Source organism: Kryptolebias marmoratus, linkage group LG6, assembly GCF_001649575.2.
Source record: "Kryptolebias marmoratus isolate JLee-2015 linkage group LG6, ASM164957v2, whole genome shotgun sequence".
Taxonomy (NCBI): domain Eukaryota; kingdom Metazoa; phylum Chordata; class Actinopteri; order Cyprinodontiformes; family Rivulidae; genus Kryptolebias; species Kryptolebias marmoratus.
In genome coordinates this window covers 2,450,056-2,466,421 of record NC_051435.1, presented here as the reverse complement: position 1 = coordinate 2,466,421, position 16,366 = coordinate 2,450,056, and the positions used below count along the sequence as shown (strand labels likewise).

The following is a 16,366-nucleotide window of genomic DNA, read 5'->3' as shown; positions in this document are numbered from 1 at the left end:
TGATGGCGGTCGGACAATGAGAGGCGGTCGGACAGCGGGAGGCGGTCGGACAGCGAGAGGAGGCCGGGGCCAGTCCTCCAGGTGGTGGTTCTCCTGTTGAAGGTCTGTATCTCAGGTTCTCCTCTTCAGAACCTTCTCTGCAGTCCGTCTCCAGACTCTGGTCCATCAAACTTTCTGGTCCTTCAGGAGCTGAAGGTTCAGCTGCTGGAGGTTTGGATCGGTTCCCCCCCACACTGTCTGGATTTCCTGTTTCCTGTCTGGTTGGCTCTTGATGCGTCACAGGAAATGAAGAGATTAAAGTCATTTTTTGATCTTTGATTGTTAATTTTAAATTAATGTAAATGCTTTAAAGCCAGAGACTCTGAAAACAACAAAGCTCCTTTTATGACTTTAATTTTATTAATGTTAACACTTTTTATTTCCCCTAAACAACAAACATTAGCTGAAGGCCTTTTGTTTGTTAACAGAAGGCTTTAGTGATTTCGGCTGCAGCCCTTGGAGTTAAAAAGTCGTTCTTTAATCTCCTGTGGGACTCGGGGGAAGCAGCGTGTTTTTTCCTCACGTCGCTCTTTAAACGTAATTAAAAGTAAAGATCTGGAGCAGCAGGTGAGCCCTGAAGTCTCTGATGAAGCTGCACGACATCTGAAGGAGAAAACCTCCCTGTTTGATGCTTTTAGCCTCACAGAAACAACAAAATACAACATGAATGCTTTCATTTGTGTTTTTAAATCAGCATTTTTATTGTTTTACTGACATTTTCACAGTTTATCTGACATGGAGATAAACTGTGAAAATGTGCTGAAATTTGTTAAAAGAAGCAAAATAGCTGAAGCTAGAAGGATCAGAAAAAAGCTACAATTAGATGCTAAAATAGGTTAAAAAAAATGTGCTTAAAGCTAAAACTAACAAACTAAATCTTTCAAAACAAAAGCTAAAATTATCTGAACAATTACTAAAAGATAAAACTAGCAAAACAGTGGCTAAAGGCTAAAAACAGCAGAACAGTAGTAGCTAAATGCTAATTCAGCAAAACAGAAACTAAAAGTTAAAATATTTCAAAACAGAAGCTGAAAGCTAAAATTATCTGTACAGTCAATAAAATCTAAGATTAGCAAAAAAGTAGCTAACAGCTAAACTAGCTAAAGGGAGACTTAAGGCTAAATCTAGCAAAACAAGCTAAAAGCTAAACTAGCTAAAGAGTGACTAGAGGTTTAATCTAGCAAAACAGAAGCTGAAAGCTAAATTAGCTAAAGGGTAACTAAAGGCTAAATCTAACAAAACAGAAGCTAAAAGCTAAACTAGCTCAAGGGTGACTAAAAGCCAAAACTAGCAAAAGAAAAGCTAGAAGTCAAAACAAGCTAAATTTAGCTAAAAGCTAAAAATGAAGCCAGTCTGCTGAAGATTTCAAAAAGCACAAAGTTTTTCAGGATTCTGAGAGATCTCAATGTATTTCTGAGGGAAAAAAATGTATTTTTTTAACTATAAACTTAATTCAAAAAGTACAAAAACTACAAATCCCAAAGGTCAGAGCCCTGACGTCCTGAATAAGCCGAATGTTTTGAACTTCTGAAATAAGCTGAAGTAGTTTGAGTCCAAAGACACTGAATGAAGAACGCCGACATGGACCTCTTCAGACAAACTTGTCTCCACAGATCGTCAACTCTTCGGTGTATTTTCTGTTATTTTTGAGGAAATCGAAGCTGATCCTCCACAGCAGGACGCTCGGTCACATCTCAGAGGGAAAATCTCCTCTCAGACGATTCGATTAACTCCACCGTGAGTCATATTTGTCTTTGATTTAGTCGGTTTTTGTCGTGGTTTAAGGACTTCAGCTCTCCGGTTATCCTCCAGATTAATTCCTTCAGACTCTTCCTGAATTTTAACCAGCTGGTGGTTTTGTGTCCCGGCTCCTCCTGGCTGGGATGTAATGAATTCGCTGCCAGGGAGCTCCGCTGACCTTTTGTCAAGTATTTATTTTACTCCGATGAGTGTTTGCTTTGAAGGGAAACTCAATTTACAGCAGAAGCGTCTGAAGAATAATCAGACAGTGTTGGATCATTTAGGATTCTTTTTTTTACGTATCTGAGCTGGTTAAACCCACCCATCTGGGACCCAGAAACTCATTATCCTGGAACTAAAAGTCCGATCCTGAAAAGCTCCTTTATTCTCTCGGTTTTTGTGAATCATCTACCGTCCTCCTCGGCCGTTCAGGGACGTTTTCACTGCTGTCAGGACGTCTTTGTCCAAGCAGATCGATGAGCTGCTGCGGTGCTCAGTTCGATTTTTAACCTTTTATTTTTAATTTCCTGCGGCGGCTGCACGAGTTTCACACCACATTCGGAGATGTTAAACAAACATGTTACCAGGAAGGAAATAACCTTATTTTTGTTTTAAATACTAAAATCTGCAGGTTTTTATCAAGTTCAACTTAAAATCACAACGGAAGTTTTCCAGCTGTGTGGGCAACGACAGAAGGCCTGGTTGGCATGGTGATTCCCGCCCTTTCCAGGGGGTGGGTGGAGGAGGGGCGACACACAGCTGCACTTTATCTGACAGACAGAAAGACGTAAACAAACTGTTGCTGCGCAAAAACTATAAAATGCATCAGAGAAATTTTTTAACTGTGAGCAGCAGAAACCTCTGAAGGCCGTAGGAGCTAGTTTTTATTCACCTACAATGTTTTATGTAGAAAATACGACACGTTAAAGACACCCTACTCCTCAGGTTTTGACAGTAGTTTCATCCAGTGTCACACACTGGGTGAAAAAAGACAAAAATACCTCAATTTTGATGTATAAACTGTTAAAGATTCAATTCAAGTTTGCTTGCAGGAATTTTGGAACATCTCAAAAGTTAGATGTCACGCTGTAAGTTAAATATTCTGTGATGAAATCTTCAAAAATCATTAAACTTAAGTTGTGATTGTGTAAAAACAGTCGCTTTAGCTAAATGCTATTGTTGTCTATGGAGGCTTTTTTTGTTTGTTTCTTTCTGCTGCAGGATACGACTACAACTAATAATAATAATAACAATAAATTATGAGGTTAAACGTATCTTTGCCTAAATGTGCAGCAAACCCTAAATTAATAGTCAGTAAACTCATTTATAATAATCATGGTTATTAAGCAGCTGTTTAAAACATTGTTTTATCAGTTTTTCTAGAGAATAAACGTTGATAAAACTGATTAAACTTGCATTTCAAGGTAATAATTAAAATATGATTTAGGAAAAATTCTAACTTTATTAATTTAACTGGTTTAGATAGCAATCGCCCTTCAGCAAATTTTTAAAAATCACCACTGATTTCAAGGTCACAGGTGACCCTTTTGTTACCTCCAGGTTCTGTTTGTGGTTGAGTCTGTCGGCGAAGATCAGGTAAAAACTGAAGGAATGTTGGATTAAATCCTGGTTCTGATCCAGATTCTGACCCTGATTGTGGTGATGGTCTTGGTGGAAGGTTTCTAGTTTAGGACTGAAACAGAGTTCAGAGTTCATGTTTGTACATTAAGTCATCAGTCTAATTTATTCCACATTCTGTGTCACTTTTACTTAAATTTACTGTATATTTCACTCACATAGCGTCCATTAGTATTCATATTTTACTCAAATTAAAAGGAAATCTAATTATTTTTTGTGACAGTTTAAATCTTGTTGATGACTTTAGCTTGATGGAAGCAAAGTTCCCATTTTGGGAAGGAGAGATTCTCCTCACAGCTCATTAACTTAAATATTACCCAGACTTTAGCTGCATTTCTTTTATCCCCTCAGAAGTAATTTGTGTCGATTTGAAACTGTAATGTGTTTTCTCCGATGGTGGAGGAGCTCAATCAAACACTCTGCACTTTCTGCACAGACAGATAATTAATTCTTCCAATAATTTGCTTTAATTGCTGCCTAATGAGAAGATGCTTCTGTTTTTCGTCTCGCGAAGAAGGGAGTCTTGAATTCATTACCGATGAGAGGCGTGCAGCTCGGAGGAAGGTCCCGCTCAGCGTGCCGGCCGAGGCCTGCTAATAACAGTAATAACGGAGATTTATCAACAACATGCGAGTCGTCTGATCTGCATCCCGCTCCCTCACAGCTCCCGCTGCATGCAGGCTCCTCTGCAGGGACGTTACCGATCTGTGCTGACTCAGACGCAATTTTCCAGCCGAACGCCCAGCCTGTGATCAATGAGCCACACTGACAGGTAGAAGCGAAGAGAAAAGAGTCATCGTGGAGCGGGGATGAAGTCGTTTTATTCCTCGGCCCGCTGCCTCCAACAGGAAACAGCCACGGATAACCCAACTGATCAACAGTTACAACCTGCATTGTTGCTTTGAACAACCTTTTTTAAACGCAGGACTAAAACTCCAGCTTTAAAACTCGCCCCTACAGGCATTAATAAACCTGGATCAGCAGAGTGTGTGATCGCTGCGGCTCCTTTGTTTGGTCCGTTCATTTATAGAACCAGTAGGATAAAGAACTGAGGGCTCCCAGACTTTGTGAAACACTTATCACCTTTATTTCATGACAGAGTTTTAAACAAATTTAATTTTGGATCAATTAGAGCTCAGAAACTGTTGTGGATCAGACTCAGCTACTACCACACCCAGTTTTACCTCAATATCTGTAAAACTGAGTTAGTGTTGGCTAAGACTGATTAGCTGCCATCTTGAACAAGGTTGACTCCAAAACTGAAGCAGTTCCAGGTGTTTTTCCAATGATCAGACCCTCCAGGATGTTGCGATGTTGCGATCGCAACTATTAACGCAAAATCAAGCAAACCCCACGAAATCACAACTTTGTCCAAAACACTGCAACGTTCCCGCAACTTTAACCCAATATTTATTGTTTCTAAAGTGATTCGCCACCGTTTCTGCGGCCTAGTCTCTTCTTTGTGGGTTTGTGTAGTGTGGAATACAAAATAACCCCAAATAACTCATGAAGAAGACACGTGACATCACTTCCTGTTAACATCAGAATGCCGGGAGCGTGCAGGAGCAGCGACCGAAGCCAAAATGTGCGCTAATGCTTCACATTTGCCCACAAAGATTTCAGCAAACCAGTTTCCTCCCCAGCTGCAGCTGTTTTGCACGTCCTGCAGTGTAATCATGGAACATAAACGCATCGACAAACACTTTGTGTCTGCAAAACATGTGAGGAGAGCTGCAGACCAGGGACAATCCAGAAATGCTCATGAATGTCAGTTTAGAAGCTATCAAAGTTCTCAAATAAAGCACCTTTTGAGAATGNCAATGTTTGTTGGGAATTATCTTACAAAACTAGGAAGTAGTTTTGGTTTAGATATTAAAAGTTACGGTTTTTTATTGATTTTAGTAAAAAAAATTCGCAACTTTTAGGAAAATGCCCCGTGAAATCAGGCATTTTAGCCGCAACAATCACAAAAAATGCCCATGAAATCCTGGAGGGATTGAATGATTACCTGCTGAGAGTTTCGTGAAAATTTGTCCGCTGGTTTGTGAGATATTTTGCTAACAGGCACACTCACCTGCCAGTCATGGTGGCAGGCAACACGAATATGGACGCTATTAAAGCTAAGATAAATCTGCACGTTTTTAATTACACTGATTTCGACTCGATCCAACCTAATTTGCTTCAATAAACCGTCCTGAAGGACCGTTAACCATCATGTCATTAATTTTCTGTGAGCTGAAAACAAAGAATTAGAGGGACGGCTCCAAGCTTCTCTTGTTTTATTTAGATATTTCACCGCGGATTGAGTCTCGCTGGTTTTCTCAGATTCCCGCTGAGTTTGTTTACCGAAGAAGGCTGTTAAACGGGGTGTTTGATGAGGCGCCGAGAGTCAACAGAACCCTCTGTGTCTCGGGTGCAGAATGAGCGGACCCTGTGCACCAGACGTAACATCTGAAATATTACAAGTTTTAAAAAAAAGAAGAAGAAAAGACTCGTTAAGATGAGCTGCATTATCCTCCCTCGTTTTATCAGACCGGTGCCACACAAAGAGCAGAACATTTAAATTAAACTGCCTTCAGTTATTGCGCCGTCTTCTTGTCCTTTGTCATTACCAACGTGTCATTATTCCAGGTTATTGCAGAACAGGACTTATCTTTCAAACAAAGGGGGGCTTTAACCTTCGTCATAAACAAAAGGTTGGGGAGGTTGATTTCTGCAACAATAAAAAAGTAGATTTTATTTCTCATAAACATGGGTTATGAATTAAACCCCCCTAAAAGTGGATCCTATAAACTCTGAAGCCAGAATGTCACAGGACCAGGATCAGTTCATGAACAGCATTCATCAGGAAGTCTCTAAAATGTCTCATTAGGTTCCCCAGGGTTCTCGGTTCGGCTCGCTTTTAAACAATTTTCTGGGAAAAAAAATAGTCTGGTAGTCGTCAAACCTTTCTGAGTCAGAGAGCGCAAGAGACGTGAGACAACTCTGTCCAAACTGTGACTAAATGGAGAATAAAGTCCAAGACATGATTAAGACTCTTTGTGACTAAAGGAGATATCTCCCTGAGGAGTGAGGAGCTGGTTGATTTATTCCTGAAGGTGTTGCAACGATTGTTGCAGAAGTGCTCAGATGCTCGAGTTTTCAACATCCGTCCATCTTCTCCCACTTATCCGTGGAGCCGACAGGTCCAGGAGGGAAACCAGGACAGTCCTGTCCCCAGCGAGCGTCTCCAGCTCCTCCTGGAGGATCCAAACAGCCCGGAGAGAAAAGCTAAGTCAGGAGGTTTCTCACTGGGCTGCAGGAACTTTTGAAACAATATGCAAACTCTCTGCTCCAGTCTGAACGTTTGTGACCAAGTGACCAGCGAGCGTCCAGTTTTGGAAACTGCGTCCTGGGTCATGCCCATTCTTTGGTTGTCCACCTCCGCCCGCCTTGGGGGCTTGGCTCCATGGCTGTCCCATTTATTTGACAACGTTTCTCTTGAAATATTCAAAAAGCCGTCGCCTGCATCTCCAACCCGAGGAGCTCGTCTCGTCTGACAGAGAGCATCCCAAGCTAAAATCCCGCTCACAATACATAATTGTTGAAAACCTGGTCCAGATCGGTAAACGTGAGGTCGGCTGCCGAGGTGGGCAACAAAACGATAACGTGCACACAAAAATAGGATGTGAATTTCAAGAAAAGACCATTTAAAACGAGACTGCAGTGGAAAATTTGCTACTACTACTGGTCTCCAGCAGTCGCAGCTCAGTGAGATGCCACCTTAAAGGAATCCTACCAAGGATTTCTTAGAGGCAAACTGCAAAAACAGTCCCAAGAGTTGTTGAGGCCGCTTCGTTTGTAGATCAGAGAGAGAGACAAGCTGTGACTGATCGGAGACATAAAACGAGAATAAATTAACATCAAATGAAGACACTTTGTGACTAAATCGCTTCAAACTAGATTGCAGGAATGTTGCGTGAATTTCGCAGTTTATGCACAAGTTAATTTAACCCCAAATGTGTCGTAACAGTTCAGTGAGTGCGAAAGTTAGCAAATTTGAGTATTTTCTCACAATTTCAGGACTCTAAAAGTGAGAAACAACCTTTAACCCCTTGTCTTTATATAATATATCTCTTGAAACTTTAAAACCTGTAAAGTTGTTGTTTAATAAAATGCAGATAATTACTTTTTAAAGTGATGACTTGTGGGTCCTGGTCTGGTTGAACTGTAATGCATGATTTAATTAATTTTTTTAAGATAATACAGAAACCAAAACCTGTTCAGTTATTATTTGATAACATTAAATTCTTTATCAGACTCCAGAGTAAATGAATCACGTCCTGAATTAGTTTCCTTGTTTTGCTGATTTGTTGTTCAGACTTTTCTCTTTGGGAAAAGGACAACTCTACAAAATAAACATTATAAGCAGGTAAAGACTTGGAGCTTTTTCCATTTTCACAGATCAGGTTAGTGTTTCTCTAACAGGCAAACTGAAAGAGCTGTTTCCTTTTCCGTTAAATGTTTTCTCGACTCCTTGTTTGCGTCGTGTTAAGGTCATTTAGCCGAAAACATCGAGCTGCGGAGGTGAGATGAGTGGTACAGCATGCTCGGGTTGATCTTTCCCACAGCGTCAGGCTGTGTTTGCACACGTTAGGACCGGTCGTGAGGAAACCAGCGAAGTGACGGGCCGCAGACGCAGGAGGTGGAAGGAATCGGTCCGTCGTGTTCACAGGAAACGTGATGAAAGCTTCAAACATGGAAAACATTGTTCATTCCCAACTTAAATGTTAATTTAGGAGAGTCAGTTGTCCATTTCCAGTTGGTCCATTCTTCATGCCCAAACTGCTCCTTCAGGTTGGATGGGTGGAGCTTGTTGGACAGATCCTCCATCTTTTCTTTGACCTCCTGGATGTTTCTCTGATTAACGCCCTCTGGGTGATCTTTCCTTTTCCCTTTAATGGATTTCACGGATCTCTGTGGGATCTTCAGGGATCTGGAATACGTTTTTTAAAACCCAACCCTGATCTGTGCTTCTCTACGAAAGATTTCTTTGGTCTTCATGATGTCTCTTGCTTAGTTGAAGCCCAAAATACTGAAGCTGTTTTCCCATTGTCGCTCTAACTCGGTTCTTCTTGGTTCCTCTTGGTTCAAGGTGGTTTTCCATACAACTGTTTGATGTTGTTGAGCCATTGGCAGCTTACCACCAACAGTTTGGTCCAGCTCCATGTTGCCATTTTAAGGGATATATTATATATATATTTTAAAGTAAATAACAAAATCGAATGCTGCGGTTGTGAGGTTTTAAAGATGGTGGGTTTCTTCTGAAGGAGGCCACTTGATGGCCGTCAGTCTACCTCGTGTGGAACCAGGTGGAACCACCCAACTGACGCCGGGTCGAGCCCATGGCGAAAAGCCATTCAAGGTGTTGATAAAGTCTGAACAGGATTATTCTGTTTCATTTTATCCTCATTTGTTTGACTTTTAGTCCGTCGATCAGAGTCACCGTCCACCGAGCCAAAATGAGCCCCTTTCTTTTCAACTTTCCTTTTTTTTTGGCTTAAAGATCTAACAGATCTACTCATGTATATTAAAAATAACTATTCTTTGATGTTTTGACCACGTGCCCACGCCTCGCCTGTAGTTGATGTTCTTTCGAGGCATAAAATAAGAGCCACTACAGAGCAAGAAGTGTGAAATAAAAGCCTCATTAAGTGAGTTAAATCCACAAATTTCAGAAGGCGTGCAGACATAATGTCCTTGGTGTTGTCGTTAGTAACTTGCTCCTCTGCATCTTTGAAAGCAGGCGGTGATCAAAGCTTTCTGACACTTTAAATTAGCGTTAACAGCCTCTGCTTACATCTGAGAAGCACCTGAATCTGGACACGAACACGCAGAATCATTTTTACTCGTCTTTATTTGCGGATGAACAGAACCTTCCTTTGTTTTCTTTAATGGTGGATAATTCCCTCAGGATCTCTTGGCCGCAGATTTGAAATAAATGCGTCTGTGTTGTGTTGCTCAGCAGGAAGTTTGGACTCGGCGCAGATAATTTGTGCTTGTTGAAAGGCTGTTTAGCCTCAGTGTAATTCCCATCAACAGCTCTGCAGGGACACTGACAAACACCAGACTAAAGACTGAGGATGTTTCTCCAAAGGAAAATATGCATGAATCAGACATGAAGCGGCCGCTCTGAAAGCACTCTGATTGTTTACTTTTATTGAACATCCACTGATGCCTCTGATAGAAACAAGAAGGAATCATGTTTGATTTCCAGGACATCTCTCAAGGACGGTCCTAACATCGTCACATGCAGGGCACAGCAACTCCGGGAGTTCAAACATCACACCAAGAAAAAAAAAAACGATCTGAGATAAAAGTTTGGTTAAAGAAAAGCCTAAACATGTAAACATATATAAATAATTGCCTCTATGAAACAATACAACAGGAAAGAACCTGCAGACAAAAAAAAAATCTGCCAAGTCACTTGTTGCCATGGGGATTCCCGCCTTTTCCAGGAAATGGAGGGAAGAATCGGCGCAAACTGTTAGCAAAGATCCGGTGAAACGCTAATGAACTGGATTAAATTTTAGTCCAGATTATCATCCGGATTGTACTTTTAAATCACATTGTGGGCTTGGTGGAGGTTTGCGCTCTCTGAGGGCTTCTAGTGTTTTATACAGGAAACACAACAAGTTAAAAAGAACCTCACTTCCTGTTTTAAATGGAAACTTCTGAGCTCAGATACAATGAAAGCCGATGGGACTCTGGTTTTAATAAGATTTTAATGCCAAGTTAACTCCAGCTTTCCTTGTGTTTCTCCATCACTAAAATAAACGAGTTTCTCTACAAAATGTGCAGTAATTTAAAGTTAAAACTGGCCTGAAATTTGACAGAGAAGTTAGGAGATTTAATGAAGAATGAATAGATTTTAAAATGAAGTTGCTTTTTTTTTCCTCCATGACTTAAGAAGAATTAGGCAGATATGAAGCCCAAACGTTTAGTTGAAATGAAGCATATTTTCTGGACTTTTTCCAGGTCTCATCATTGGATCTTTGATGGTGTGCTGGCTCCCCAACCAGATCTTTCGTTTCATGGTGGCCGCCGTCTCCAAGTCCGACTGGACGCCGTCCTACCTGCGGAGAATCGCCACGCTCCACCTTGTGGGCGACACCTTCTTCTACCTCAGCTCCGTTCTCAACCCTTTCCTGTACAACGTGTCCTCCAGGCAGTTCAGGGAGGTGTTTGTTCAGGTGCTGCGCTGCCGCCTCGTCATCCAACACGCCAACAAACGCACCCTGCAGCCGCCGCGGGCTTCGTCCGCACGCTCGCTGCAGCCGCTGCTGATCAGGTCGCTGCGCCGCAACAAGGCTCCTCCCCCCACCTCGGGGGTGTTTTCAAACACCGACGGTCAGGCCGAAGAGGCCGAAGAGACTCTCAAAGCTGTGCTAGAAGTTCCATCAGAGACAGAAATTTAATTTACGCACCAAGAAACAGGACGGAAACAACTTTATTCGTGAAGATATTCCATCACAGTGACCAAGAAGTTTGTCCTTATTTGATACAAATCAATAAACTTTAATCATAAATAAATGCAAATTCAGCTTATTTTTGTTCTTGGACTAGTCCCAGTCAGAATATTTGGTAAACCTCCTAAAAACCTCTTCCTGTTTGTGTGTTTTTGTTTTTTTTAATGACTTTAAATCGTGACTTACATAATTCTCCTTTATGTAAAAGTTTTATTTACGGTGGTGGCCATGACGGAGAAACAGAAGAAAGGAAAGCCTGCTGTGTTATGGAGAAGCCAGAAACTGCTGAGTCACTGGTTGCCACGGTGATTCCCTCCTTTTTTGGGGGGAACAGATGGGGGAGGGGCAGCTATCAGAAACAAACTAAACTAAATGAAGCCTCTCACAATCAGCTGATGTGAAAAAACTACAAGTTGTATCAAAACTAATCTCGCAGATGGCTCCGATGGACTCACATGTCAGTTTTTATGTTTCTGCAATGTTTTATGTCAAAGATATGATAAGTTAAACGGACATTTTTAACTGAAGCTACGACGTGTTAACAGCTAACAAGTATTATCTCCGTCGTGGCAGGATGCTGCGTTCTTTTCTCTGCGATTATTTAAAAAAATGTCCCGTTCATCCCATCTATTTGTCTGTTTCTAAACATGAAAACTAAATGTTTGTTAAATACTTTACAGCCTGTGATGAGATGGTAACAGTGAGGTAGGAGTTTGACAGTAATGGTTGATGTAATTACTAAACTACTGAGTTAATTGTTGTAATTCAGTCAAACATATAAATGTTGTATTTAGTCATAGTTTCGTCGGCACCTTTCAACAGTTTCTTGTAATTGAATTTATTACCAAACTTTTATGTCACTGTTACTATTTTAACACCAAGCCAGCATGTAAAGTACAAGTAAGCAGTAAAGTAATGGATGAGGTTTTTGTAATATCTAGCTGTCATGGTGTGGATGAGTGAAACTGATGAGAGGTGAGTTTGTCCTTGGATGTGCTGACAGTGAACGCCTCGCCCAGCCGCTCCGGAGGCAGATCTGCGGTCGGGGTTTCGCTTTTTTAAGGTGCAACAGAAGCAAACCAACAACAAGCTGCTCACATCTAAACGTCTCAGAGTTCAGACCGTCTCCTCGCTCCGCCCGGCGTCTGTCAGCAGAGGACGGAGTCCAGCAGCAGGACGACGCAGACAGGAAACGCGGGAAGATGCAGCGGGTTGGCGGCGGTGGCGGAGGAGGACGGGGGCCGTTTCTTCTGCCGGGGGCCGTTGCACAGCGGCGTGTTGCAGCAGGTGATGCACACCGAGTTGAGCTTTCCGGTGCAGAACTGCTGGTAGCCGGAGGACGCGATCAGACAGGCTCCCGAGGAGGCGCAGGACTTCCGGTAGTGTATCCCTGAAACAAAGACACAAACAGAGGCTTCAGGGCTGGAAAGGAGCTGATTATGGGATGAGATTTGTGCTTGCAGGAGAGCGAACAGATGGCTGCATGTAATTGGGGATAAGTAGGATTCGTTCTTTCATCTTCAGGATCTGAACTTGAAGGGAAACATGATTTTAGCATCTTTTCAGATTCGGCTTTAATGCGTTCAGCACGGCCAAGTCGTTCCACTTGGATCTGAGTCAGAGACACAATCTGTTCCCGGATCAGGAGGAAACCGCTGCTGCTCTCTTTGAGTTCATGTAAATATTCTTTTTTTTTTATCTCCACACAAATCAGAAGACAAATTTCTTGACTTGTTAAAGTCGGAAGACAAACGGAAACTGGAGAAGTGAACCTAAAACTGAACCGTTAGTTTATTTAAAAAGCCAAACGGCGTCTAAAAGCAGCAGCTGTGACAGCTTTATTCTGATCTGGATGACATTTTATCCCAAAAAGAAACTCGGATACGAGCTCCCGAGCCTCCAGCAGCCCCAGAAATATTCTTCCTGGAGTCTCCACCCGACCGCGACGGCTTTAGACGCTTCGTCTAAAACGTTGTATCCTTACGCTCTGCAAACACTGCACAGGTTCGAGAAGGCGTCAAATAATCCGACATGTTGTGAAAATCCTCCGGATTCCCAGAAACCTGCAGAGACTCCCACTTCCTTCAGATTCCAAACACTTCTGACCAAATATTACAAAAAACAAACAAAAAAAAACCTTTTAGGTTAAAGACAGTCAGGGGAAAGTTGGTAATGTTTTTGGACAAACAAACGTTCGATTGTTGGAATCTATGGAAAATGATTTTGTTTTAAAGAAATAAAAACACAGCAGTTCATATCCTTAAACTGCAAATAAATTAAAATTTACCATATTTATATCTGTAGAAATGTTCCTTTAAATCAGGGATTGTCATGGTCCAGATCTGGACCCAGACTGGGTATTAATATTTAATAAAATGAACACTTTTTACCTTTTTTTCCAGCCTTTTCGGTCGTTTCCTGCAGACAGGTTAACTTTCAGAGTCGATCTGATTCAGACAACCAACAAATACTGAACTAAAACTCTGTGGTAGTAGCTGAGAGTCATCCCCAACACATCATCTGAGTGCTAACAGAGCCCGAAAGATCTAATCTGGTGCGTAATGTTAGTTAAAAGTTTGACATGAAAGGTGGGGGGCGATATGCATTTCCTTAAGAGGCGAGCCGTGGACATTCTGATGTGACTAACAGAGGGTTATTCTGAAATATTTACAAGCTACGACACAAAAAAGAAGCGTTCAGGACTCAATTCAGCACTCGTTTTGTTGAACCTCCAGCAGGAAAAACAAATATATTACAGGTAATAACAGAAACAGCCTCATGATTTTAAAGAATCCGAACTAAAAACTGAAGTTCTGGGAGTTCTTCGCTCCTGATAGTGACGTTATTGTTTATGTTTTCCGCCTTCCATGTGGCGTTTAGAGTAACGAACAAACGTTACAGCAGGTTGTGAATAAATTAAAATACCACAAAATTATAGCTGAGATGCTGAACAGAACCCTCAGGACCCGAGCTCGAAGTGGAACGAACAGGGCGAGATGGGAGGTTTTTATTTATATTCCTGATAACGAGTCATGCTGACTCATGTTTCAGTCCAAATCAGACACCTTAGCTATGCTGTTAAAGAGGCTCTGGGATGTTAAAGGTCTAATATGAACAAACAGAGCCGTTGGGTCATAAAGAAGGTTTTAATCCACGTTTCGATGCCTCAGACGGTCACAGGATGTCTGGTCCTGGGATGATGATGAAGAAAAAGTTCTTATCTGTGAGTTTTTCCAGGCGAGGCCACGAGGAAGAGGAGTGAAAGGGAAGCTGTGGCCGGAGGTGAGAGCGACTTTTACAACCAGGCCGGAATTCCACCGAACGCTCCGGTTTTCTGTTTGTCCGTCCTGTTTATGTCCTTTATGAGAAGAGGGTTGCATTGACAATCCAACACAACGAGCAGCACTTTGAACACATTTTATAAGTGCTGAGAAACTTGTAAATAACTCGTGAAAGAATAAAGTCACGTTAAAACAAAGCACACCGTTGTTTTTCTTGTGAAATTCCCAATAAGTTTGATGTGTCACATGACCCTCTTCCCATTGAAAAAAACTAAAGCTGGATCTAAAATGGCCGACTTCAAAATGGCCACCATGGTCACCACCCATTTTGAAAAGTTTCCCCCCTCCCATTCACTAATGTGCCACAAACAGGAAGTTAATATCACCAACCATTCCCATTTTATTAAGGTGTATCCATAGAAATGGCCGACCCTGTAAATGACCAAATATCACCCCAGCACCTGTAAAACTCACTGAGTTGTGACCATTTTGCGTCTGTAAAGGTCAATAAAACACTGAATCATGTTGACCCCAAAATATAATCACTTAATGATTATTTCCTGAGAGTTTCATTATAATCCAACCAATCCACAGGAAGTAAATTAAAATCAGTTTTTTTTTGTTTGGAAACAGTGATACGGTTTAAGAATTCAAAGCAAAGCATCTGACATCCGCCAAAAACCTTTTCCAGAACGGAACACGCTCCCCCCGTTTAACCAAATTTATGTAAATGACTGCGTCTGATTTCCTTTCTCCTGATACAGTAAATTAACTTTTGTAAAACTGCAGAAGCTCATTTAGATAAGCCGTCAGGAGCGAACATGTCAGAGCCCATTTCCTGTCGCGCCGTGCAGCGAGGACGAAGGCGGCCTCCTGAGTTTCATTACGGATTCTTCTCGTATTTACCTGAACGCGTCGTCACGAGTAATAAAATAGCTAGCTGAAGATAAAAAGTAGCAGCAAATGATGCGCAGCGGCTGGCGCAGCGTTCAGACACGTTGTTAAAGTGTTCGGTCTTCAGGAGGCGAAGCGTCTCTGCGTCCGGGAAGAAGCTGTTTTTCAGCCTTCCTGACAGGACGCAGGTGGGCGGAGTCAGAGAGGCCACAGGTGGCCTCGTCCCGACGTCTAACAGCGTAGGTGTCACTAGCAGGTGCAGACTGTACCGCCCTCTGAGACGCAGGAAGCAAGGACACCCAGTCCCACCCTCTTTAATGTCCTCGGGACATCAGGGCGCTGGTGATCTGTCTTCTGTTTGGACACCAGGTGAGGGTGTCGGTCATCCACGCCGTTGGTGTCGAGTGGACCCCAGCGTCCGTCCTGTGGAAGTCCTCGACCGTCCCCTTGGTTTTCCTGATCAGGTTCTCCAACCTTTCTGCAGCTATAAGTCATGAAGGTGGACAGAGGTGGGCTGAGCACAAAGTTAGCTAATGAGCTGCAGCCCAGTATGATCACCATCAAAGCTCAAGGGGTCACGGGTCGAAGGTAACCCCTTTGTCTCTGCTCCTACATGTGAGCCTTTAGTTCCTGGTTGTGTCTGTTGGCTTGTTTGTCTGATCAGGTAAAAACTAAAGAACAGATCTGGATTAAACGATAGATTAAATTCTGATCCAGATCCAGATTCTGACCCGGATTGTGCTGAGGCCTCAGCAGAGGTTTGGGATCTCTACCCTTCATCCAGATCTTGTTGGCGCTAAACTTCAATCATGCGCTGGAATAATTAACAACCAGGAGGAAACTGTAAATCGTTACGTTCTGTGTCGACCCAACTGAATATGGCTGTCGTAGCTAAGTTGATCTCAGTGAACAGAAAGCTGGCTCTGACGCAGCCAGTTTTGCAGATACTGAGCTATATTTCGGTGTGGTAGTAGCCGCGAGTCATCGTCAACACGTACTCAGAGCTCTAATTGATTGTTCAAAACCTCTATCTGAAAGTTTGAAAGGCCCTGAAAGTGTGGTAATTAATTAATTTTAATTTAAAAACACAACAAGAACAAGAAACGTATTTTAGTTGTGTGTAAAATAACCAGAAATACTGTTTTATGGTGAACCTAAAGGATGTTTTTAAGGGTTAGGCCCTTTTGGCCCTGGGCTAGGGTTAGGGTCTCCTTAGGGTTGAAGGGGTTAGGGCCTTTGGGCCCAGGGCTAGGGTTAGGGTCTCCT

At 42.2% G+C, this 16,366-nt stretch overlaps 2 protein-coding genes across 2 annotated transcripts in view; one reads left to right on the top strand and one right to left on the bottom strand.

Annotated features, from left to right (window-relative positions):
- The window catches only part of gpr39 (G protein-coupled receptor 39), an 18,904-nt gene extending 7,428 nt beyond the window's left edge, over positions 1 to 11,476 (top strand). The window contains exon 2 of the mRNA XM_037976172.1: positions 10,435 to 11,476. Coding sequence (XP_037832100.1) covers positions 10,435 to 10,874 — 440 coding nt within the window. The 3' untranslated portion in view covers positions 10,875 to 11,476. The remainder of the gene's footprint in view (positions 1 to 10,434) is intronic.
- A 248-nt stretch (positions 11,477 to 11,724) lies between these two features.
- LOC119617116 (ly6/PLAUR domain-containing protein 1-like) overlaps positions 11,725 to 16,366 on the bottom strand; it is an 8,905-nt gene continuing 4,263 nt past the window's right edge. Inside the window, exon 3 of the mRNA XM_037976173.1 lies at positions 11,725 to 12,315. Coding sequence (XP_037832101.1) covers positions 12,074 to 12,315 — 242 coding nt within the window. The 3' untranslated portion in view covers positions 11,725 to 12,073. The remainder of the gene's footprint in view (positions 12,316 to 16,366) is intronic.